The following is a 27,692-nucleotide window of genomic DNA, read 5'->3' as shown; positions in this document are numbered from 1 at the left end:
GCCCGGGGACTCCCAGCACACGTCACCTCCCGAGGCTGGGAGGTGAGGGACCCCACAGAGACCCCCCGCACACCTTCTCACAGGTATCGCAGGGAGCCTCTATCATTGCTTTACGATGCTAATTACATATGTTAGTACATATGCCATTAGCATCGCTGCGGTGGGCGGCGAGGGTTGGCGATGTATTTTAATACATCTCGCCCTGTCTCTCTCCAAGCGATGATGCATCTAGCACGGTATCAGACCGCAATTTACATACATTATAATACTTATGACCCTAGGAAACACAAAAGTATTATTGCATAATTTCAGCCTTGATGCTCTATATTTGCTAATTATGCATTGAGCTTTAATGGAATGTAAGATAAGAATCAGCGGGTTCTCTATTTATAATGGCATTATCTGCACTTTATTATGACAAACAACAACATCAAATAATGTAATCTACACAACAACAACAGCAGCAGCTAATTTAATATATAAAGCAAAGCAAGTGCCTGATTCGGCTGCTAGAAATGTAATAGTAAATGAGCCCTAATGTTAGGGATGCTAGCCATATTTACACACTGCATTAGATCACTGTACCAACCACTTTATTTATATTCTAACATTTGTCTCACATATTCCAAAACCCTCTTTTATTCCTACTTGATTCAATAATCCATTTTTGTTGGGATAGTATTAGGGGACTGGGCAAAAACATTTATTGTTTCCTGTTTTATTGAGTATCCACTATAAGGTTCCAACCCAGTATTAAACTGAGAATATACTATAGTATTTGTTTGTGTTACTCAACAACTGAGAGTCTGGCGAATAAACGTTAGTGGATGGAAACGTTGAAATAATATATAAAAGCATTTAGCACTTGCGGAATCAAATAAATTAAAAATGTTTACTAGTAATCTATAGAGGTCAACGTCCAAAGGTTTCATTATTACAGTTTTGCCAGATGTTATAACGTTTAAAGATTATATATATATATATATATATATATATATATACACATATACATATGTGTATATATATATATATATATATATTAGATGGACCCAGTTATCAATAACACTTTTTTACATCTTTATCACCCGACTATAAGATGATGTGCTGTGGATATATATGTGTGTGCTATACTGTGCAATATAACAATCTACAACGACAACATACAATCCCTGCTTGTCACTTATTCCCAGTCCCTGAGGCTGCTGTAGGTGGAGTGCATGCTCCACCCTTCCCTTACACACCTTGGCAGGACAGCCAGCCATCTAGAGAGATAGTGTCAGTCCCTGGCCAATCAGGGGCAAGGTGTGTCCCGTCCCTTTAAACTCTGCCCGACGGAGTTGCTGCCAGTGACCGGCTGCGGGGAGAGAGATGAGGAGCAGAGCCGGGTCTGCACCATGCCATCCGGCCTCCCCCTACCACTGGCCGCCCTGTGCCTACACCTACTGCCCGTTATTCTACTGTTGCAGCCAGCGGATTCCTACTTTGGGTGAGTACAGGAACTTTTTAAAACATACCTTCCTCCTTATCATCTTGTATAATTTATAGTAACAGTTCCCAGCAACGTTATATAAAGTGCAATATCTTTTTTTCACGGGAATAGCACCATACAGTGCTGTATGCAGCCTACTCATACAGTGCATTTCTTTACATTTAACGATGACGGATTTCTCTAGCCAATCAAGTATTACCTATCAGAAATGCCATCAGCCAGATGAGAAGATTATTGGGAATATAAAGCTGACAGCGCACAGTTGTTCTGCATGCTTGGGATACCTAATGTTCACCAGTTGTGGAACTACAAGTACAAGAATGCACTGACAGTTCCACAGCCACTTGGGGAGATTGTCTCTAAGGAACTGGACTTGCAATGGTGATCTCAGAGCTCCTTACTTGTCTATGAATAGCCCTCCCTCCTCCCCTGCATACACCTTATCTGCTGTCATGATTCATTTATTATGTAGTTGCGATCAAACAAACCCAAAATGTTATTGAAGATAATAAGATTTTCATAGTTAAGAGATTATCTCCCATCCTTTAATCTTTATCACATGGGTTATTATAACGAGATTAATATATTTGTAATTATACTGCTCAGAGCCCCAGATCTGATTCTAGAAAGCAGATAAATGTGACTAGAAAGGGGTTAAAAGATTTAGAAAAATGTTATTCAAATATTACATTACATAGCTAAAGAAACATAGAGAAATGTGAGCAAAGATATTGCCCTTAATATGTACAGAGTATGTGTAATTAATTTACACTTGTTTTATTGTGATCCAGACATCTCATAACTATAATTTAAAATACTGATACATTTAAATAGTAATAGGAAAGCATATACATTATTTCAGTAAAACATATACATATATTGTGCTGTTATATATAAGATATAATATAACATATATATATATATATTTATTTATATATATATTTATTCATAATGTGTTTGTATTACATTACTCTGTGGTAAGAATGTATGTTTATGATATGGTAAGTCATTTCTTAATTAATACATTTTGGCTTTGAATGGAATATATTTAAAATGCAATACTGTTTAAATAAAAAAAAACTTTTAAAAAATTTGTTATATTTGAATGAGAACAATATTTAGATTATGATGTCATTTAGAATTTTTGCCTTAAAAATAATGTTACGTAAGATACAGGTCATATCTAATGGATAAAAATACACTAAATACACAGGTGTGGCTTAAAATTAAATCACTGTTAATTATGAGTTCTTACATTTTTATTTGCATTTGTCTTTATTAATGTTACAATAATTGCGATTACAACATTATTGTCCTGTATATACCTAATTTGACCCCAGTTCATACTGTGCACCTTTTTACACAGATCACACAGGCAAATATGTTAAATCCTAAATCTATATGTTAAATTCTTATGTAGATAGCATTATATTTATTTGAAAAATATATATACACCAAACACACACATATACAAATCCAGCTACATATACAAATAGACAAACATTAAAATATCTTTAAAAAAACCCCAAAACAAACATGTCTAAATATATACGTTTTGCATTTTTAAAGTATAATTAAAGGGTTAAGGACACTTGGTAAATACATATTTTTCATCATCTTTTCTCACACTTCTATCATCAAGATTTCCCTTTCCTGTTTTCTCACAGTCCATTCTTTCCCCTCCCTATGTATAACACAGCCCTGTCTCTATCACACTCTCGTACTCTCTGTGCTGAGCTCAAAGACCTTGAAACGAAGCTATTTCTCCAAATATTTACTTTCATAAAACCACATAATATGGGTAAGCGGCAGGTGATGGGAGGAAGGACCAGATAGAAAAACGTTCTAACCAAATACAGTTCTATGTTTTTGTAAATATGTACAGAAAACAGAAAAATTCAAGTGCACGTTTAGTTTCCTAACTTAAAATCTAATTATTACATAGTGTACTAAAACATGTAAGGTTTCGACAACATGGTGTATCCAAGGTCACTTCAATCTGGCCCGGTCAGTTTAGGAAAAAAAGAGTTTCTTATCTTTTCTTTCACTACCCCTGATGAATCCAAGTACACCTTCTGGATGAAGGTGTACTTGGATGCACCAAGCTGGTGAAAAGTACTTCAGTAAATCACCCTCTTAGTGATGGTGATAATACATAAGCAGTATATGTCCATGATCCATGTTAATATAGAGAATTTTGATGCGCATCTGAAAAGATCTGATTTAACTTGTATGTTAAACGTAGGAATAAAATAAAAACTGTGCCCTAGAATAAGGGAAAATTCATCACTGTCATTTAAAAGAAAAGTGCACAATTGATCAGAACCTGGATAATTCTAAAGTATGTTTGTATAAACAATCCTGGTTCTTGATATATGTGATATGTATGAGACTGGTTAAAATAAATATGTTATGGAATTTCTTTGTAATTATTTGGTGTTGAACTGTCAGGCTGCACTCACCTGCGAGGAAATAACTGAAGTTTTGTATCAAATTAAGAAAATAATTTGACGTTCACATGCTGTTTTTGTATATAGAAACAAATCGTGACCTATGTTACTGTTAGGAGACATGTAAAAATGTGTTTATTAGTATATTTCTGAAATTTGTGAGAATAGCACTAGCAATGTACTGTACCTACTGGTGATAATATACAGATTGTAGGTAGTGCCAAATAAAATACATTCGGAAACTCTTTTCAGGAAAGTTGGTTTTCAGTTTTGAATTAGAAATTGAATTCATAATATCCCTGTAAGTGCTTTCTTGTAATAAGCTACAAAACAGTGGATGCAAATAAAGTAAAATGAATAGACCCACAGAAGCCACCTGAGATATCATCCTGAATGACAATCTGCTAATGTATTGGAGCAAATGACAATTGCTTTCATTTAACCAATCAGTCTGTACAACTGTTTTTGTCTATTTTCCGGGATTTGTTCCCAAACAATACCAGATTGTCTTCAGATAAGTGGCCAGCTTTAGTTGTGTAAAACTTTAAAACTTTCTTCAGGAGTGTACAAGTATATAATCTCTGAAATTGTTCTGTGCCAGTAACAAACATACAGGTGTGTGCCGCAGTGTGTAAGATTTCAGTCTAAGGGGCATATTTATCATGAAATATTTGTAGGATATACCCCAAAAACAGCCATTTTCTGTGGGTACCTGCAAACGTTAACTATCCACCAGATATACTATGGCGGGATTACAGCAGATATCTCCGATAACTACCACGGTCCATCCATTTTCCAATAGATTTCTATGTTGACTTCTGTGCTGCCGGATTTGGCAAGCACTGGATTGTGTTACCATGTGCCACTACCCCGTGCTTAAGCCCCAGAGGGTGCACTTAAAGCCGATTCTTTTCCTCACAGTCTCAGGAGCTGCCGGGGAAAATCTGCATTACATGTACCCTCTAGTTTTAACTTGCAGGGTAATCCATAGATTCCAGGCACTTAACCTGGAATCTATGGGTAAACACACATTAACCGTGGGTTTACCATGTGGGGAAATTGCAGAGTAATTGAATAGCTCTAGGTGCTGAACCTGGGGCTTTACACATGTGGAAAACACTGCAGTTAATGGAATCTGCCCTATAGTGTATATTCATCCAGTGTCTAATGAGGGTTGGGTTTGGGTGACCGGCGCTTGGGATCCTGCCGGTCACCATACTGACGCCGGGATCCTGAGCTTTAGATTGCCGGCGAGGAGGGCTGCGCTCGCCACAGGTTCTATTCCCACTCTATGGGTGTTGTGGACACCCATGAGTGGGAATAGTCCCTGTTAGTCGGCATGCCCTGTCACATAATTACATCCCTCTAGGGATCATCTCCTTGTCCCACTAGAGAAAGGGCGACTTTCACTACGACTCCATTATATACCGTCTATGTGTATGTACTATGTTTCTGATACACAGGTGTCTTGTCCATTTCTGCTGCACTTAATGTGCACATTTTGTCTGTCAGTGCTGGCCGACTGATGGAGGTGACCAGTACCTGCTGTAATGTAAAATTGTCAACAGTTATACTTGTGGAAGATTATAGAGAACTGACCGGCACTACAGCGCTGATCTTAGTGAATAACTTGTCTTGTATTTGCCTTTTTTAAGAAATCTCTAAATGACATTTAACAAAATTAACTTATTTAAAAGACAAATACATTGTGCATGTCAGAATCTAGCAGATTGTAACTCCAGCTCATGTAGGCGCTCATTAGATGAAGCCTTGTGCTCTCTATGCTTCCAGATCACTCACCTAAGAGGGATTATTGGTTATGACTATTCTAACTAGAACATACATACAGCATAGACCACTGGATTGTAGCTGCACTTATATCGTACAAGTGATTGTAAAGGAGACAGTAATGCAAAGCGCTCTCATCTTTACCAGTGTTACCCACTAATAGTACCAGTGTCCTGGCAAACCAATGACTTGGTGCAGCAATTATATGCCCACTAATACCTACCAGATTACCTATGTAATTGAAATATAATGATGCATACATTAGCTCAAGTTTGGCACCCAGCCATTGGGTAAAGGCCAAAGCAGATGTTTTCTAGAGGAACTAACACTAACTCCCAGGGACAGTTGTGGGAGCTATTTTAAAGCAGCACATAGCAATTCCTGTTGGGGGTCCTTGAGGACTCAGTTTGGGAACCACTACACATATTACAGTGTCATCCTTGAGACATGAGGCCTTGTGATAGTCAGCCAGCCCAGCAAGTTTTTGGAATACTTCTGCTGCTCGATGACTGAAAGCTCTCTCCAGCATCCACTGACCCACCATTTAATCTAGTTGCTTTTTTTTTTGCTTTATATTACATCTAACAATATTAAATTAAATTAAAGTATATAAAGGCATTGTTGTAGTTGTAGGAACCTCTAGAGACAGGCATATTTATATTTTTAAAGTTTAACTGTTGTCTAAATTCAATAAAGGTACCCGCCTTGCAGGCTAAACCAATATTCTGCCTATCAGTTTCGGGAACTAGCAACATCAGTGAAGAGTGAGACATGTTGTGCCTTATGATTGTAAGATGTTATTAGTTACCACTGAATTGACATGCTGTATTCCTGCACTCATAAAATGTCTCGCTCCATTGTAGGTAGACTTTGTTACAGTACTATGTCTTTCATGTAACCTATCTAATGTGCCTCTCCACAGACTAACTAGCAAGGAGTCCCTTTCGCTCTATACTTCATCTTCTCCTGTGACTGGGAGTATTCACAACCGACCCCACCTTAAACAGTGCGATCTATTGCCCATCAGTCGACGACAAAGGCGATTGTGCCGAAAGGAGCCAGGACTCTCAGAAACACTAAAGGAAGCTGTAAGACTGGGCATTGTGGAGTGCCAATACCAGCTGCGCAGTGAGCGCTGGAACTGCAGCTTACAGGGACGGGGAAGCCTGTTGAGAAGAGGTGAGGCATCCAGACCAACCACATTCAAAATTCTGTCAAGTTTCACATTTCAAATTGACAGATCATATTCATAATATCCAATAAAGGTGCAGATTGGGATGCAATATCTTTTACTTTGGATATAGTGGAAGCACAATTATCAATGCATAGAACATGACTCCCTAAATATATGGCTTGTGGGAGATATATTTTACCCATAACAGACAAAGGGGTAGATGAATTAACTTGGAGAAGGCATAAGGAAGTGATAAAGCAGTGATATGTGCAAGGTGATGAAGGCACCAGCCAATCAGCTCCAATATGTAAATTAGCAGTTAGGATTTGATTGGCTGGTGCCTTTATCACCTTGCACATATCACTGGTTTATCACTTCCTTATGCCTTTTCCAGGTTAATACATCTGCCCCTCAGACCTTAATGGCGTTCCCCACTTCTCCAGCATTAATCTTGATAGTTGTATTTCACAGCAACTGTGACATGGGGGATTTAAATAGAGGAATGGATGACATTTTGGGAAGTGAGAGTGAAACCAAAACCCCATCTAATTGTGGGCCACTTCTACCTCATGGTCCTGCAGCCTGATCACTGTCAATTAAGTGATTGGGCCCATAACTGGGATGGTAGTGAAGCCTATCAAATAAAATAAATTTTATTGGACGATTCTGTAACTCTCAAAAGCTAACTCAACTCAACTAAAGTGATATACTATTTCCCTGCATCACCTTTATATTTAGTACAAGGAAATAATTTGCTCCAATTAAAACAAAATCTATGTTGGTGTGTAGCAGGTGCATGTGCTGAGGTAAATGGCTGAGGAGGCACTGGCTAGTACCAGAGCCAGATTTACACACAATATATGAGCCAAAGGGTGCATGTGGGCATTATATATAGGTGCAGCGTATATACTGCTGGAAATTTGGTGAGTTTTGATGAGAAATATGTGTAAAAAGTAGGCAAATGAGCACTACCTCATCTGCAACAGTCATTTTACTCCAGATATTTTACTATAAAAATCAATAGAATAATAAAACAAAGACATTTATAATATATTCTTTGTATTTTTCATACACTTTATAAAGTCAAAACTCTGGTTTATACGTTAGTATGACAGGAAAGGCTCTGCCTCACCCCACCGCACATCACTGGTGTGTATGTATGTATATATAGTTCTTTTTCTCTATGAAAGAAGTTGCCAATACTCAGAAAAGCAGAAAAAGTGGTAATACTCACCTAAAGTTACAAGCTTATCTATAGTAGCTTACACACTCCGGATAAATGTGCAGATATTTATTTATTTTACTCACATACATTATACATACATACCTATCTATCCGGAAACCCTGGCAGTCTCATGTACATGCATGTGTGTGTAAATGTGTAGAGTACCACATTTAGTGCTCTGTTTTGGCCACTTGACATGCCAGGAGGTATTATAGTTGCTCTTTAGACATGACACAGCATGCCAGTGTTTGTACACATAGGTCTGCATATCAGCACAATCAGTTAATGTCAGTGACCATAACAATAAGACCTCTCTTTTGCAGGATTTAAAGAGACAGCATTCCTGTATGCCGTGTCTGCTGCTGCGCTGACACACTCGCTGGCTAAGGCTTGCAGTGGAGGGAAAATGGAACGATGTACATGTGATGACTCTCCTGGGCTAGAAAGTCAGCGGGCATGGCAGTGGGGGGTCTGCGGGGATAATCTACGACATAGCACCCGCTTCCTGCAAAACTTCTTGAGCCAGAGAAGAGGGGAGAGAGATACTAGAGCCAAGGTGGATCTGCATAACAGCAATGCTGGAATACGGGTAAGAAGAATTTAGGACCCCACATCACATGATACATTGTTTACGCTGCAGAATAACATGTTGTACAGTAGCAATTCATCTGTGGGAAACCTTTCATATCAAATAAGCTACCCCATACACGTCTGGTCAACAAATGCATCAAACACATCTGACAAAATCTCTTTCTGTGCAGATGACATTAGGGCATAACAAGACATTTCTGGGACCCAACCAACATACAGTATGTAGATAGCAGTATGTTGGTAGTAAAGGTCCCTGTGTGCATGAAGGGGTGGTCTTCAGGTTGCCGACTGTTGGGATCCCGGCGCACAGTATACCGGCGCCGGAATCCCGACAGCCGGCATACCGACAGTTTATCTCCCTCGTGGGGGTCCACTACCCCCCTGGAGGGAGAATAAATAGCGTGGCGCGCGTAGCGAGCCCGCAAGGGGCTCATTTGCGCTCGCCACGCTGTCGGTATGCCGGCGGTCGGGCTTCCGGCGCCGGTATGCTGGTCGCCGGGAGCCCGGCCGCCGGCATACCATACCACACCCGCATGAAGCCGGCCATTTCTCACAGTAGTAATATTGCTACTTCAGTAGCTTCGCCCATTCATGACATAGATTCACATAGTCAAAAAAGTAAATTAGGACATATAACACTTAGAAGTCAAATATACCCATTCTCAGTGTGGCAGCAGAGACTATATGCCTCACTATAATTACTTAGAAGGAAAGTGCACCTATCTCCGACATGCACTATCAGTGTTGGACTGGGGCATGAAGGGCCCTCCGGGGAAATGCAGTGGTAGGGGCCCATGCTTAGGGGTGTGGCCAGCTCTTACAGATGGTTGCCTAACCGATGGAGAGTGCATGGGCTGGGCCCCTTCATAAATGTACATAGCAAATACTGCTAGTTCATGCATAATAAAGTCACAGATTAATAACGGGAATGCACTGAAGAAAACACACCATAGTCCTATGCAGTATAATGTAACATATGTATAATGTATAATTCAAGTGCACACTCTACAAACTGATCCCTAGGGAGGTGGTGGGAACTCAGGCAATGGGGCACCTCGGGGGTATCCCCTGTACCCCTATGGGTCAGTCTGACCCTGTGCAATATTCATGAAATTGTATCTATTAATTCAATAGGAACCAATGCTATTGCTAGCGATAAATACAATCTATCACTTTACTAGAATCTAATGATATCACTAAGACGTGACTGCAGCCTCACTATTCAGTAGGATCCAGTAGTATACTAACTGGTCTATTTATTTAAAAGACAAAAAAAATCTCTGGTGAAAATGGGTGTTTCCTCATCTATCCAAGCCTACATCCATGCTATGGCTGACGGGTGACCCTCCAGTGATAAATTCACTGGTTTTCTCTGGCTAAGGAACCCCCATGCTAAGCGCTGGGAGGCCAGTTCAACTAGAATTCCTGCAGTAGTAATACCGCTATAATCCTCCTTTCACTATTGCCAGGAGAAAAAAATGCTTTGTTTATTTAAATAATGGGGTTTTTTTTTCAGAATTTTATTACATTAATTGAAAAAAATCCATATATTTTTAAAATTTTACTTTAAAAAAAAAAATTGTTTTGGAAAGTGGAACTGGAAGCTCAAGCCATGATTTCCAGTTGCATTCCGCAAGTCAGATCACATATGCGCAGATACAAGAAGACTGGTCCGGCGAAGCAGTAAGACTACAGTTATCGCTCCCAGTCACTTTTACGGGTGACAATTGATTCTCTATTGCTGTGATAAGTGGCAGGAGAAAATATGTGTTATCCCTGCATAATAAATAGAGGCCTAACAGGGCTATTTATTAGTAAGCGCTATCATAAAGATTTCCTATTGCCGCTTGTTGTAGCAATGGAACATATCTATCTACACAATTCGCCAATAGAAGTTCCCCAGTGAAATTTGTGAATTGCGCAGCTCCCCAGTAATACTGTCTGGCAATGGTAACAAACCTCTTACCGCTTCACCAGCCAGTTACACATGCTTGTGCTTGTGCATATGAACTGAAAGCCTGGGCTTGGCCATTTCACGTTCCACTTTATAAAAAAATCTATATATATTTTTAATAGTTTTATTTTTGAGAAAAATGCTTTGTTTTAATAATAAAACATGTTTTCTTTAATGAGCCCGTCTCTTGTCATCCCTGAGGTGCAAACAGTAAGAAATGGCTTGCATATACGGCCTTATCTTAGGTGATAAATGTTGATATCTATTACTGGTCAGGGTCATTTTAAATAGGGAGAAGCTTTCTCTAGCATGGACACAAATACAGCCTATGCAATACACTAGGCTCTGCTGGTTACAGCTACTGTATCAGGGCAGGCATGAGAAATGATGAACCCCTATAATTTGGATCTTCCCATCTCCCCTCTCAGCAACTGCCCCAGGCAGCAACATCACCAAGGGGTGTGGTATGTTAGATAGAATAGAGTTAGGTCGACAGTGTCTAGGACGACCACTATTGGTCGACAGTAAGTAGGTCGACGTGGGTTCTAGGTCGACAGGGACTCTAGGTTGATATGAAAAAAAGGTCGACATGAGTTTTTAAAAGTTTTTTGCTGTCATTTTCTTCGTACAGTGACCGGGAACCCCAATTAGTGCACCGTGTCGCTTCGCTCGCCATGCTTCAGGCAAGGTGCCTCGCTCCGCTACCGCTTCGCACGGCACAGGTATCCGTCCTCAGTTGTAGTCCACGTGGATCGTACATTATGAAAAAGTTCAAAAAAAGGGAAAAGCTCATGTCGACCTAGTACATGTCGACCTAGAGTCCCTGTCAACCTGCTTACTGTCGATCAATAGTGGTTGACCTAGACAGTGTTGACCTACTTACTGTCGACCTAACGACCAGATACCATCATGAAGATATCACCAAGAAGCAAATGCAACCTATGAATTCATTGAGAACCACTGCTAACACTAGAAAGCATTACTAATGCTGGAAGTAATCCTTGCTGGCGATAAGATTGACTGGGTTTCTCTGGAGACGGGTTTCTCCAGTGATAGCTTCCTCCTGTAGAGCATGGGGAAATCTATTTAACAAGGATCGTGGTTTTACATATACTGTCACAATCCTTCTTTTGTCATCACTGGCTCAGCGTGGCAATAGCAGAAAACCAAAATCAATAAAAAAAAAATGCTGTATTGTTTAAATAAACTTTTTTTTTTATTCCGTATTCTTAAGAGTTTTTATGTCTTTTTATATTTGCTAGCTATTTTTAAACTTTTATTTTTTGTCACTTAGTGGAGCTGTGTATATGTGAGGCAGCTAGCACAGTCACACATGTCTACACCCACTGTGACTGGCCTGGCGAAGGGTTCAATTACACTTTTACCACTCCCAAGGCAACTGCCTCTGTGATATTTTATTAATAACTCATGGCAAATTGGCGATATGTGATTATAAATGACAGCGTTAATCTCAGCGTTAATCCCACGATAGAAAATAGCCTTTATTTCCATGTCTTACTAAAGAGGTATGTTGTGCAAGGATGTAACCTAATTAATTCACTAAAAAACAGTGATGTCACAGAGAAGTTATAGGTGGCATTATGATAGGCTCTATATAAAATGGCTGCATACACAGTGTATGGATGCAACAAGTGCCCTTTACATACTCTGCATCTTCACAATAAAGCATATTCTCCTGCTCGTTTAGGCTCATCTCTAGCTATGGCCACCAGCCCCTAGTACAGGTTGAGTATCCCTTATCCAAAATGCTTGGGACCAGACGTATTTTGGAATAATTGCATACCATAATGAGATATCATGGTGATGGGACCCAAATATAAGCACAGAATGCATTTATGTTTCATATACACCTTATACACACAGCCTGAAGGCAATTTTAGCCAATATTTTTTATAACTTTGTGCATTAAACAAAGTGAGTGTACATTCACACAATTCATTTATGTTTCATATACACCTTATACACACAGCCTGAAGGTCATTTAATACAATATTTTTAATAACTTTGTGTATTAAGCAAACTTTGTGTACATTGAGTCATCAAAAAACAAAGGTTTCACTATCTCACTCTCACTCAAAAAAGTCCGTATTTCGGAATATTTGGATATGGGATACTCAACCTGTAGTACAATGATTACTCCCTCGCTACTTTCATCTAAGCTGTATTATGTAGTGAGAATTGTGGTGCTCTTTGTTACCTGTACTCGGTTTTTGTTATTTTTACTGTAATGTTAAGTTCTGTCTCCCTGTACGGTTCTATTGTATGCCCTTTGTACGGCGCTGCAAAACACTTGTGGCACCTTATAAATAAAATGTAATAATAATAATATAGGGGCAGATGTATTAACCTGGAGAAGGGATATAAAGAGGGACATGTACTAAGTGGTGATAAAAGTGGAGAAGTGAGCCAGTGGAGAAGTGACCCATGGCAACCAATCGGCATTGACATAACATTTAAAATTTGCATACTATAAACGTATACAGAGCAGCTGATTAGTTTTCCATGGGCAACTTCTCCACTGGCTCACTTCTCCGCTTTTATCACTGCTTAGTACATGTCCCCCAAAGAAGTGATAAAGCAGTGATAAGTGCAAGGTGATAACGCACCAGCCAATCATTACGGATTTGAAAAATGACAGGAGCTGAGTGGCTATTGCTTTATCACCTTGCACTTATCACTGTTTATCACTTCTTTATCCCTTCTCCAGGCTTAATACCCCATTGTGACTTCTGGTAAAATACATCTCATAATAGATCAGGGTATGGGTCATTAGGTCGACTACACTTAGGTCGACCACTATTTGTCGACATGCATTAGGTTGACATGGTCACTAGGTCGACATGTACTAGGGGGTATATTCAATAACTGTCACAAGCTGCCGTCTTGTCGGAAAGACGGCAGCTTCTGACAGTTTTAAGTCGGAAGGGGTTCCGACCTATTCATTAGTGCCCCATTTATTCCAACAAGTCGGGAAAGCCGACTTGTCAGAATGCATGCTGATTGGCGGCTTCAGATGCCGATCAGTGTGCATTGTCGGAAGCAGGGACAAACCTGACAGGTTTTAGCCCCATTTCCGACAATCTCAATCCAACTTTAAAAAAAGTCGGATTGAGATGAGGAGACTAGTGGTGCTGCGGGCGGTGGGGGGAGCAGAGATCGGCGGCCGGTGGGAGGAGCAGGCTGCTTGGGGGGGACATGTCTGCGACGGCGGGGGGAGGCATTGCAGGGAGAGAGGTGCCTGGCCGTCCCCCGGCCAGGCACCTCTCTCCCTGCAGCGCCTCCCCCCACCGCTGCAGACATGTCCCCCCGCAACCAGCTCCTGCCGCCGCCCACCGATCTCTGCTCCCCCCGCCGCAGACATGTCCCCCACAGCTCGCTCCCCCTGCCGCCGTCCCGCTAACGCCCATCGCCGCCATCTGCACCGCTGCTGTCAGTGCATCAGCAGCGGCTGACAGCAGCGGCAGCACAGGACCTGTGTACGTCCAAATCCGACAGTCGGATTTGTCCGTCCATTGAATAGGGGTTGTCGGGTCCATTCCGACAACTGCATGTCGGAATGGACCCGACTCTTATTGAATATACCCCTAGGTCGACATGGAAAAAGGTCGACAAAGGTTGAAAGCAGATATCTACTAGAGCAAGAGAAGTTGTACTATGCAGTTAAGGTGTTCATAGCGAGGTAAGTCAGAGAGCTCAGGGACTGGATCTCTGCCTGATTTGGCCACATGCATGTATAGTTGGCCATTCAGAGCTGGAGTGCAAATGTCCGATTGCATGTGGTAATCTAATTATAACAGGACAATGGGGGTAATTCAGACCTGATTGCTGCTGTGCATAGCGGGTGATCAGGCCTGAACTGCGCATATGTATGCACCGCAATGCGCAGGTGCAACAGACCACAGCAACGAAGATCGCCGGTCAGTGATGGGTTTGTGCGAAGGATCTGATCACACGGGCGTTAGCAAGGAGATTGACAGGAAGATTGCATTTGTGGGTGGCAACTGACCATTTTTAAGGAGTGTCTGGAAAAACACAGGGGTGTCCAAGCATTGGAAGGGAGGGTGTCTGTTGTCAAATCTGGTCCCAGACAGGCTGAAGTGATCGCAGCGGCTAAGTCCTGGGCTGCGCACAGACTGCACAGCTAAAATCTCACACTTGCACAGCTAAAATACACTCCCCCTGTAGACGGCGACTATCCAATCGCAGGGCTGCAAAAATCGCTGCCAAGCGATCAGGTCTGAATTCCCCCCAATGTCCGTACACATGGACAGATGCAGTCATTGTAGTATTCTCCGGTTCATTCAAAACAGCATCAGAAAAATACTAATTGGAAGTTGCAAATTCATGTTGCCATTTTGTTTGGGCTCTGTAGCTGTGTAGTGTGGCCAGTTAGGCTGAAAACTACCTAATTTACATTTACAATTACAATGTTCATTGACACCTTTAATCTATGAAAAACTGTAACGTTATCTTCAAGGGACGTATCCGTTAAACTGGAGAAAAGGAACACAGTGGCACCTGTGCTGTCATTTATACTTTTCCAGAATGCTCTGTATCAAACATGACTTTCCTCAACCCACCAAACTCTCCAGGAAACTCACCTCTTCAGACACACTTATAGAATTCCTGAACCATCCACACAGCCCCTATAAGCTGTCCTACCCAATAACACCCCCTTTATGCAGGCCACACATACCTTATTTTCTTTTCCTACACTCACACTGACCTCAGACCAACATTGTTCATATACATCATATATACCAAGGACTTCTGCAACCTGAATGCATCAATTTGGAATATGTAGCACTTACCCTTATGTATGAAATTCCTATTTCCTTATACAGTGTTTGCTGCTCGCAGTGCCCTCTTACCTCTGTTATTGCCCAGGCTCATTTTACTACTGTTTCGTTCCCACTTGTGAAGCGCAATGGGATTTTGGTGCTATATAAATAAATTTCAATAAACAAGTATAATATATTCTCTATACACCAAGTATAAAATATGATGGCAATGCTATGATCCTTCCACATAATAATATATGTACATTTTTGCTTATCCTCAGGCTGTAAAGAGCGGACTAAAGACCACATGTAAGTGTCACGGAGTGTCTGGTTCATGCGCAGTCCGCACCTGCTGGAAACAGCTTTCCCCGTTCCATGAAACAGGTGCATTGCTAAAAGCCAAATATGACAATGCTGTTAAAGTCCTGGGAGCCACCAATGAGGCAGTAGCAGGTCACGAGTCTCTAGGACATTCCTTTGCTGGCCGTTCCCCACGCTCTAGTGACCTAGTTTATCTAGAGGATTCTCCCAGCTTCTGTCGTGCCAGCCGCTTTTCTCCTGGAACCACTGGGAGAGTATGTTCCCGGGAGACCACCTGTGACAGTCTGTGCTGTGGTAGAGGATACAACACTCAGAGTCGGATGGTCACTTTTTCCTGCCACTGTCAAGTGCATTGGTGTTGTCATGTGGAGTGTCAGAAGTGTGTACAGCAACAGGATACCTATACCTGCAAACAGTGACATCAAGGTGGAGAAGAGGGGACAATATAGACACGAAAAGGTGGACTTCCTTTGTCTCTCAACTGCTTGCAGACCATCCATGCTTTAGAAAAGGACACTGTGTGTGAATCAGTCAACCTCCCTGTACTGCTGTATATATAGTCCATATGAAAAATAATTACCACCGGATGGCTATAATCAGAGGTCGTTGAGCTGCTTTATCTCCAGGATTTTGTCTTTCAAAATTAATAATCAACAGTAATTTTAAATAACATTAAAGCACTACTATATATAAACACATCTGGGAATAGCCCAATAACATATAGATCTAGACTTCCCCTGCATGTTTTCTCCATGTCTACCCAGAGACAAGGTGTATGGTGTCCATTTGGGGATTTTTAATCTTTGCAAAGATTCATTCAATATCCTGTCCAATCAATAATGTGGAATGCCAGTAGTATGACATTTTTGGACTACAACAGATACCAATACCAGTGGTTTCCACTACCAGGCCAGATTTTCAATTACTCTTTGGTTTAGCTCTAACAGTTAAATTGCAGAGTTAGGGGTCTATATACTAAGCCTTGGAGAGAGACAAAGTCAATGGAGATAAAGTACCAGCCAATCTGCTCCTAACTCATGTTGCAAACTGTGTTTGAAAAATGATAGTTAGGAGCTGATGGGCTGGTAGTTTATCCATACCTGCCAACTTTGCTTTGAACAATAGAGGGACATCACCGCGCGCAGAAGACGCGCGCCCCAAATTATGGGGTGTGACCTCGTGGAAAGTGCCTCGATCACAAGCCATGCCCCATTTTCATCATTATTGGGGCATGAACAGCACTCAGAGAGCTGCTGGCCATGACCCCTGTCCATGCGCACAGCATCTATTCACCACTGTTCTCCTCAGAGCAGCGAGTGACAGGGGGAATCTCTCAACTGTCCCCCAACCTGCGGGACACTGCGACCCGCGGGTGGGACAGCGGGACAGACTGTGAAAAACGGGACTGTCCCGCCAAAATCGGGTCACTTGGGAGGTATGCTTTATGTCCGTCCAAGGCTTAGTAAATAGACCCCTTAGTGTTTTTGTGTATGCATGTCCTGTGTGCAGCCATCAAAAACTTAACTAGGGGACCTTTAAGCTAAAAATCATGCAAACCGTAAAGAAGTAAAAGATTCTACTCTATGCTTTCTTCTTCTATCAGTAGACTGTCCATTGAAGATTCTTTTAAACAGATTTTGTTTCTAGCAAGAGTAGAAAAATGCATTGACATGTAAAAGTTATGGGTAGTTAATTTCCCCATCCAGGGCTGCCATCAGAAATGCCATCTGGGACTGACAAACTAGGCAGCCCCCCCGCACCACCTGTATTGTAAAAATGGTGTCTGCACCACCTGTATTACAGTAACAATGGAGTATGTACCACCTGTATTATAGTAACAACAGAGTCTGCTCCACCTGTATTATAGTAACAGCAGAGACTGCGCCACCTGTACTATACTAACAGTGGAGTCTACAAAACCTCCATTATAAAAACAGGACATTAGCGTGTAATCCACCTGTGCAATGATAAAGCAGCACCAGAGTCTGCTCTAGCTGTACTATAACAAGGAATCAGTGTCTGCTCCTCCTGTAGTACAGCAACCTGACACCAGAGCCTGCTCAGCCTTTAGAATAATAATTATTATATAAATATCTGCTGCCACATACATTAGTGGCTACTCTCTGTTCCTGCTGTCTTGTGGGAAGGATAGAAAGAAGGCACAGCTCAGACCAGGGGAAAATGGCCGGTGCGTCTAACTTAACTACATGGCCAGGGAACATTTTGCTGCTGGATTGGTATACAAGAAAATGGCCACCGACTTCCTGTTCTGATGACATTCATGGTAATATTCATTACAGAGTATATTACAAGATACTCCAGATTCAGGTGAATCTCTCAGCAGTCATCTCGTGAGATGCTGGGACTAGTTTTTGTGTAAATGTTAGTACCGCCGGAGATCGGTGAGACAGATGGCAATTCTATCTCATTTTATTGTAGGAGCCAGGGTGAGGCCCCCTCTCTGTCCGGGCCCGTTACTTGAGTTCTGACAGTCAACCCCTGACAGTGGCCCTGTCCCCATCCAAATATCTTTTCCCTAGACCAATAGGAAATCATGATGTCACAAGAGCAAGTGAAAGCAGTAAAATATGCACAGCATGGCCTTGGCTATCCTGTCCTCTAATTTACTGAAGTGCGGGTATTTAGAAATGAAGATGTTGCCCATTGCAACCAATCAGATTATACTTATCATTTATCTAGCACCTTCTGGAAAATAATACCTAGAATCTGATTGGTTGCTACTGTATGAGCAACATCTGCTGTTTTAAAAACCCACACTTTAGTAAATATACTCCTAAGAACATGGAATCCCATTTTTCAAGATAATGATCTGTCATGAGTCCAATTCCTAGAATGGATGTCATAAATAAAGACACAACAACACAACATTGGACATAAAAAGTGGGAGATTAATGCTTTGTGAAGCATCGTAAGCTTCAGATATGATTATTTTATGGAAACATAGAATATGCCAGAATTATTTAAAATATTTGTATTGTTTTAAATAGCATTTTTTTCCTTGTCTGCTGTAATTAGGATGCAGCCATAATAAGCATAGGGCGAGATGTATCAAAGCTTGGAGAAAGATAAGGTACCAACCAATCAGCTCTTGTCAGTTTTCAAATACAGCCTGTAAAATGACAGAAGCTGATTGGTTAGTACTTTATATCGCTCTACTTTATCTCCATGTTCTGATAAATCTCCCCCATAGGGCCTTATCCTCTATAATACATCATAGAAAATACAAGGCTCATACTTTCTACCTCGTGTGTACAGCAATTAAGTAAAATCACATCTGTGGATATTTAAGTTATTTAAAACTGCAGTATAATCACTGCATGAAGCCACTTGCCTGCTATAAAGAGATGTATATAGGTATTGGTTATTCAATAAATATTTATATTTTTGCCACTATGTACATATGAAACACTGCACTTCTAATCTGTTTATGTACAGCTCAGATATAAACCGATCTTTTTTGTACATTTCTTTGTATGACTCTATTTATTTACAATGTTCAGAAACTGGAATGTCATAGAAATCTCATAGAACACTCAGAGCGACAGTGTTATAGATTTTCACTGTTTCCTGTATGATATTGCTTATTAGCCCCTCTAACTATTTTCATGTATTTTTCATATGTCCAATGACGAAACCGGAGTTTACACTCATGGGCAGATTTACACTGCATGTGTAGTTGTTTCATGATCGTTGAACAATTGTATCCATGGAGATTGGCGCCATACACTTACATGGATAAATTAATGGCAAATTTAGCTGATGTGGCAATCAGGCTGAATGCAGGGGCGAATTAAGCCTTGGCGGTGCCCAGGTCACTTTAGATGGGGGGAGGGCAGGTCTGTATATTAGATTGTGCATTCCTCTCAACATGGCCCATTACAGGAGGGCCAAAATGATCTATACCTGGATTTTTTTTCTAATATATGATTGATGTCACCTGTGTTGAACTATTTAATAATTTAAGAGGGATGTCCAGGCAAACAGCATTTTGTCCCTCCTGGAATGGGTCTTGTTGGGATGTATAGCTTGTGTATATTACATTTAGCCCAATGGTGTATATTAGATTTAAACTAAACACCAAATTGAAAGACAACTATTTTATAAAATGTTCTTGCAGTGGAACAAAGACAAATTAAACAACCTTAAAATACACATAGAAAAATAAAATCTATCAATTTATCTTGTTACATGCACAAATAGCAGCAGTCTCTACTACTTACACACTGGGACAGGACTCAGGAGGACTGTGTGTGTGTGTGTGTGTGTGTGAGACACCCAGTTGTGGAGAGAGCTGTAAGTGACACAGGGATCCCACCCTGTGTCACTTACAGCTCTCTCCACCCTCCTATCTCTCCTCTGGTTGGGAAGCTCCATCGATAGTTCATTAAACCTTATACTCCTGTGTCTCTGCCTGCACTGCATACTGTCCTGCTCGCATTCTGGCAGTCTGGTTCTGCTGCTGCATAAGAGGGAAAGCTAGTGATGTCAGTGTGCTCTGGCCGGGGAATCCCCCTGACAGAGTGGGGCCCGGGGTACAGTATGCCCTGCATACCCCCTTAATCTGGCTACGGCTGAATGACCGGATCTGGGGCCTAATTCAGACCTGATCGCAGCAGCAAATTTATTAGCTAATGGGCAAAACCATGTGCACTGCAGGTGGGTCAGATATAGCATGTGCAGAGAGAGTTAGATTTGAGTGGGTTATATTTTTTCTGTGCAGGGTAAATACTGGCTGCTTTATTTTTACACTGCAATTTAGATTTCAGTTTGAACACATCCCACCCAAATCTAACTCTTTCTGCAAGTTATATCTGCCTCCCCCCCCCCCCCTGCAGTGCACATGGTTTTGCCCAACTGCTAACAAAGTTCCTGCTGCGATCAACTCTGAATCACCCCCCTTGTGCACTGCAGGGGAGGCAGATATAGCTTGTGCAGAGAGAGTTAGATTTGGGTAGGTTATATTGTTTCTGTGCAGGGTAAATACTGGCTGCTTTATTTTTACACTGCAATTTAGATTTCAGTTTTAACACATCACACCCAGATCTAACTCTTTCTGCACATGTTATATCTGCCCCCCCCCCCTGCAGTGCACAAAGGGGGTGATTCAGAGTTGATCGCAGCAGCAAATTTGTTAGCAGTTGGGCAAAACCATGTGCACTGCAGGGGGGGCAGATATAACATGTGCAGAGAGAGTTAGATTTGGATGGGTTATTTTGTTTCTGTGCAGGGTAAATACTGTCTGCTTTATTCTTACACAAAATGGAAAGCTGCTCAATCAGATTGTAATGTCACTCAAGTGCTAAAAGGGGAGGGGTAATTCTGTGTAGGAAAAAAACTGTGTTCCCTAATGCACACTGCAATTTAGATTTCAGTTTGAGCACACCCCACCCAAATCTAACTCTCTCTGTACATGTTATATCTGCCCCCCTGCAGTGCTAACAAATTTGCTGCTGTGATCAACTCTGAATTAGGCCCTCATTCCGAGTTGTTCGCTCGCTATTTTTCATCGCATCGCAGCGATTTTCCGCAAACTGCGCATGCGCAATGTTTGCACTGCGGCTGCGCCAAGTAAATTTGCTAAGAAGTTTGGTATTTTACTCACGGTATTACGAGGTTTTTTCTTCGTTCTGGCGATCGGAGAGTGATTGACAGGAAGTGGGTGTTTCTGGGTGGAAACTGGCCGTTTTATGGGAGTGTGTGAAAAAACGCTGCCGTTTCTGGGAAAAACGCGAGAGTGGGGGAGTGTCTGGGCGAACGCTGGGTGTGTTTGTGACGTCAAACCAGGAACGAAACTGACTGAACTGATCGCAGTGGCAGAGTAAGTGTCGAGCTACTCAGAAACTGCTTAGAAATTTCTATTCGCAATTTTGAGAATCTTTCGTTCGCAATTCTGCTAAGCTAAGATACACTCCCAGAGGGTGGCGGCTTAGCGTGTGCAATGCTGCTAGAAGCAGCTTGCGAGCGAACAACTCGGAATGAGGGCCCAGGCCCTATGTTCAGCTATGTTCATGCATGCAAGCAGTGAATAAAAGAGAAAGTTTATGAATCCTTTTGTCAACATTCCTCTCAATCCCATTTTTTTTACTCTTCCTGAACCAAATAGCTCAAACACATAACAGACTAACTTGTCACAACTGTAGCACTGTGACTTCTCAAATCAGTACTTCATGAAGGGTTGATTCTATATCGGAGTGGGAGAAGGGACCTTCTGACGTACCTAGGGGAGAAGCTACGTCACCAGGGGGAGGAGCTACGGCAGAACAGGGTACCCGAAAAGTACCCTTGCGGGCTCGCTTCGCTCGCCACGCTTCGCTCGCCACGCTTCGGGCTCGGTGGCTGGCTTCGCTCGCCACCTAATTACTAAAGGTAATAGTTGATGACATGAATAGTAGAGCAACTGTCCCGCTGACCCAGCTCCTCCCCCTTGTGCCGTGGCTCCTCCCCCTGATGGAAAAGGTCCCTTAGGCCACTTGGATCTAGCCTCAACCCTTCATGAAGCGTCCCTGAGATCCCAGCACCTGCAGCGGTAATGGACAGAGTATGGTAGATTTATAAATTGGAATACTGTCCGAGTTTTTTAAGTAATTTAAATAAATTAAATAATGTTTCCAAGAGGAAGTAATACGTCCATAGCTCATATATAACAGAATCAACAAAACTTTTTAAATTGACTCCTCTGTGTTTATTACGTGTCTTTAAATTTTAGGAGGTAAAATGTTGAAAATTAGATCTAGATGGATGGAACTCACATTCATTCAAAGATATAGGGGTATATGCAATTGCGGTCGAATTGCTGCAAAAGTCGAAAAACGGGGCATTTTCGACAAAAAAAACATGTCGAATTGGATTCGACAATGCAATACAGTACTTTTCGACAAAAAAACCTGCCGTTTCAGATTCGACTTTTTGCAGTTCGACATTTACTCAAATTCGACATGTCTGCAATGTTAAAAATGCGGCTTTTCAACAAAAGTATATTCAATTGAAGAAATATCGATTCGACAACAGTGCTTTTCGACAGTAATTTCGTCAATTTCATTCCGCCTCACTTTGCTGGCGGAATCTAATACATTTTTTTAAAAACATTTTTTTTTTGTGTGTGTTTTTTTTTGTTGCTAATAGCATATCTATTTATATTAGAAGGGATTATCTCTACTTGGTCTGTCTATTAGTATTATTTATATATTTTTTAAAAGAATTTTTTTTTTTTTTTAACTGACTAAAATAGAGAGAGCATGGTTTTCAGTGGGAATGGGTTAAAATCAAGAAAAAAAATGCAGTCGGAATTCGACCGCAATTGCATATACCCCATAGAGGAGACAACATATTGCTTTTTACAATAACAAAACAGACTGAGCAAATGAGTTGTATGTAACAGGTGATATTTATAATAGGTGTCGGGGTCGGGTGACCGGTGGTCGGGATCTCGGCATTCAGCACACCGGCAGGGGGTGAGCGCAATGAAGCACCTTGTGGGCTCGCTGCGCTTGCCACAGGTTGTATTCCCACTCTATGGGTGTCGTGGACACCCACAAGTGGGAATAGTCCTGGGCACCATGCCGGCATTTTGGCAGTCAGGATCCCAGCATCGGTATGCTGACCGCCGGGATCCCAACCGCCGGGAGGGCAACTCTACATCCCTATAATAGGTGTATTTTGAATTTACTGATATTTATGTATTCTATCATAAATCATATTCCAGTATGTGCCTCAAGTAGGCCGGACTTGAGTCCAAATATGCTTCTTGCCTTTCCCAGGAAAGCGGTGAGTAAATTGCTACTCTTGAGAGATTAAGGTTGACACAATTTCCTGCATCCTGCACAGTTCCGATGTGTTAGGAGTCACCATAAATTAGTAGGCAGCAGAGCAACACTGAATTGCTCAGATAAATTTGTATCTGCTCCCGCAAACCGTTGATCAGACCCATAATTTCTTCAAATTGTCTTTATTCTATCAGAAAATCTGCGAGATGCGTAGTAATTCCAAAGCTGTAAACAAAAACAAAAAAGAGACCCCAATAAGCTTTGGTTTAAATCTTCAATCCCCGTTCCACAAGAATAATACCTGGTGCTTTCCGTCCTTCCGTTAGTCTAATGAAGATTTAAAAAACTATTTGATATTGTATTGGACTTCCTCTGAAATAGTCATGAGAGGCCATATCATAGTATATATGTCACGTAAAAATAAAGAACGAAAAGATAGGATGCAAAAGCTAAACAAGGGCTTGAGTGTAGCATACCAAGCTTATTTAAATGACCCAACAGACACACAAAAGAAACAACTCTTAGAGTCCGTCTTAGCAAAAGAAGCCCTCATGAAAGTAGCATACATGAGGAACAAATACTTTGGATGGGGAGGGAAGTCAGGCAAACTGTTGGCATACCAGTATATGGTACGGCAATAAACAAAAAGTAGACACATCCCAAAACTGAAACAATCTAATGGTTACTTAACCTCGCATTTAGATATATCAGACCAATTTCATAAATATCTTTCCAACTTATATAATGCTACACCTGAGGCTCCTATGTCTCAGATCTATGTTGGAGATAGTTAAGTTACCTAATGTAAATGACCAGCAAATAACCATGTTGGAAGCAGACATTTCAGAGGAGGAAATAAGAGAAGCTATTCAAAAACTCAAACTAAACGAATCTCCCAGGCCAGATGGCTTTAGTGGTGAATGAATACTTACTATAAGCTACTGCTTGAAAATGTTACACCTATAATTACAGATCTTTTCCGATGTCTATTCAAAGACAGGACTCAATATCCGGGTATAAATGAGGCACACACCATTTTACTTCCCAAACCTAGCAAAGATATAGAGAAAGTGACTCATATCAGGCAATCACATTGGGTTATAATGATATGTTGTATGCATAATATAGGGTGTATGCACAAATGCGAATTCATGATGGTCGTTTATCTTATCTTCCCACCTGTTGTGCTGCACGTCAGATGGACCGATGTAATGAATGACTGCATGCAGTTGCATGCATGCTGTAATGATACATCGCACCATCATACAGGATTGTGCAGTGTGTATGGCGCACGCAATGAATTGTTACATTGTGTGCACCCAGCTTTAGTTGTTTTGCCAGATCACAATAAGAAAGAAGGAGCCTCCAATGTTTTGTACACACCATTCTCAAAAAAATTCCCTACAAATCAAATGAGGTTAGATTTTTCTGTGGTCATGTATTCAGGAAAAATGAGGTCTTCTCTATTAAATTTAGTGACAGCACATCATGGCTCCTGTTGATGAAGGATTTTTCTTCTGAACAATTTCTCCTTAGGCATAGAAATTTTCCCTTTGGAATGTTGGTAATAGTGGAAGGGAGGTCGGTGCTACATCTATGTAGAAGGTTAGTAGTTGCAGTAGGTTTGTGAAATAGTTCTCTAGTCAGAGTATTAATTGTGTTTTTGCTGATTTTGCGGTATGAGGGAAATATTCATTGTGCTGATCTCGTAGGTAAGTTTGAGGTTATTTTTATTGAGTGTCTCAATGAAACTGATGAGATCTGTTTGCTTGCCTCATCAGATAATAAAGATATTGTCACTGTAACTAAGCCAGGAGATGATTCTGTGCCCCCAAAAACCACTTCCCTCTCCCACCAGCCAAGCAATATATTGGCTTAAGTGGGGGCACAATCTGACCCCATAGCTGTACCTCTGGTCTGATTGAAAGGAGATCACAGAAGATAAAGCCGTTTCTTTGCAGTACAAACAACAATAATTGTACTACTTACTATGTACCAATGGTCATTACCTCATCACTTATCAATGCAAGTCTGCATTCTAATAGAACAATTGCCAATTTTCTTATCTTCTTACTACAAGAAATTAGGAAATTAGAACATAGCAGGACACACCTCAGGTCTAGGACAGAAACATTTAAGATCATGCAGCATAGGGAGCAAACACAAGGAAGCAGCAAGCTCCAACTTCTCTCATATCAGCTGTAGGTCAAGTTCTCCTGACAGAAAATAACACACCTGCACCAAACTCCCACATGAAGAGCCTGATGCAGAGTTGGTTGCAATTTTTGCATAATTAATGCTAAAAAGCAGTGTAAGCATCGCTAGATGTTTGCAGGTCAGAACCAGTGCATTGTGCACCCAGTTTATGACAGGCATATATAGCATATTAGATTTCAATTAAACTTTGCTAAAATACACATAAAAGCACAATATGTGCCAGAATGTAAAAGAAAGCACCTACAGTACCAGTGTCAGGTGTGCATTAGCACAACAGACATCACAAGTGGTCTGGTGGTGCTGGCGACCTTCTTCATCCTCCAATGTTTGCACCTACCCTGATTATCCCAAATAATACAACTTTCTCCCAGGTCTATGCATCTGTTCACAATTGCACAAAGATGCCCTTACACTACTATACCACTGTTAAAATGGCCTAGCCTTCCCCCATCCCGCCACTCGTGATGCAGACAAGGGTAAGTACCAGAATCACACGTCCATATAGTCGTATATGCTTGTGCCTGATTCTTGTGTATGTAGTCAGAGCAATTTCACATGCTATGCAAAATGGTGTAGTAATCACTCTGTATCCACCCCAAAGTTGTTACTAAATACTACAAGGTAGCTTCATAAGGACACATGATGACTGTTGGCAGAGCTAACTGTGGGGCTGATTCAGAGATGTATGCTAATGCTGCTGCAGCTGCCAATGTGTACGCAGCATCTGTGTGAAAATATGCAAATGCCACAGCCACCTGGGTTTGTATTGAGACGCCCACCCTCAGCTTTGCGAGTCCCAGTGGCTGCATGCAAACACGCAGCATCAGTCGCAGATCAGCCGATTGTTGAACTTTTGAGTAGCCCTATGGTGCAGCACTGCTGCAGGAAGTATGACAACTGAGTCATTGTAGCTGTGAATGGGATCGCAGGCTGAAACACAGACCAAAAACGGTAACGACACTCCTGCGTTTTTGCCGCCACTCCCCGTAACTGCCCCCAAATGGTTCCTGACAGTCAATCACTTTGCGAAAAAATCCCGTCTGTACCTGCCATAGCAACACCTTCGAGGTGTATGCGCAGCTGGCCGATAATAGCTCAACTGTGTAAAAATAAGATTTACATCCATCAGGCCCTGTGAGCACATACTTAAAAAATATTGAATCTGTCCCTTTCTAAGAAATCAACTGCAGACCTCTGACAGACATAAGACATTTTCCAAGAACCTGATTCCCAAGTATACCAGCCACAACTGAATAATGTAATGCTGATTTTTTTTGTAGTAATTGGCTATGTCTGACATTAATTAGAATAATAATAGAACAAGGAGTTATTTTACAACACATTTGATTTCAATTGTGACATTTTTATATTGTCTAACTATCAAACAATTGTCTTATAATTGACTGAATTGATTGCCTAATCTCAAATCCACATGTGCAGGCTTGGGAATTTATGGGAAACACCTCTCGTATACTCAATTAGTCATGTGATATAGACTAATAATGCATTACTACTTTTCTAGTCATCAGACAGATACCTGTCTATGAACATGCCTAGTTGATATAATCATGGAAACAATTAGACCACAAATACATATGTGTATTACTCAGCTGACTGATTTTTTTTGTACAAAGTTTCATGTTTTAGAGGATTCCCAAGATCTAGGGAGAAAGTTCCTGTTAATCCTACATTTAACTAAAGCTGGGCATAAACTATACAATTATCTGGCAGGTAATCTGCCCGATCTGGCTGGTTGGAATGAAAATCAGGTAATGGATGAGAGCAAATGACAATCGACCATTTGCTCCCAAACACTGGAAAATGGAAAAAAACGTGTTGCTCATACAAATTTGTCAAATCCATGATTTATCCAATTTGTCTGAACGACATATGAAAG

General features: G+C 41.1%; 1 protein-coding gene across 1 annotated transcript; it reads left to right on the top strand.

Moving 5' to 3' along the window:
* The first annotated feature begins 1,333 nt into the window (after positions 1-1,333).
* WNT9B (Wnt family member 9B) lies at positions 1,334-16,393 on the top strand. The gene is made up of 4 exons (XM_063959458.1): positions 1,334-1,486; positions 6,650-6,906; positions 8,450-8,715; positions 15,755-16,393. Exons 1-4 carry the CDS (start codon positions 1,395-1,397, stop codon positions 16,211-16,213), a joined length of 1,074 nt encoding a protein of 357 aa, XP_063815528.1. The 5' UTR covers positions 1,334-1,394; the 3' UTR covers positions 16,214-16,393.
* The last annotated feature ends 11,299 nt before the right edge of the window (positions 16,394-27,692 follow it).

The sequence above is a fragment of the Pseudophryne corroboree genome, chromosome 3 (genome assembly GCF_028390025.1).
Source record: "Pseudophryne corroboree isolate aPseCor3 chromosome 3, aPseCor3.hap2, whole genome shotgun sequence".
NCBI lineage: Eukaryota > Metazoa > Chordata > Amphibia > Anura > Myobatrachidae > Pseudophryne > Pseudophryne corroboree.
The sequence above is the reverse complement of the archived record's forward strand: the minus strand, read 5'-3'. Positions and strand labels throughout refer to the sequence as shown.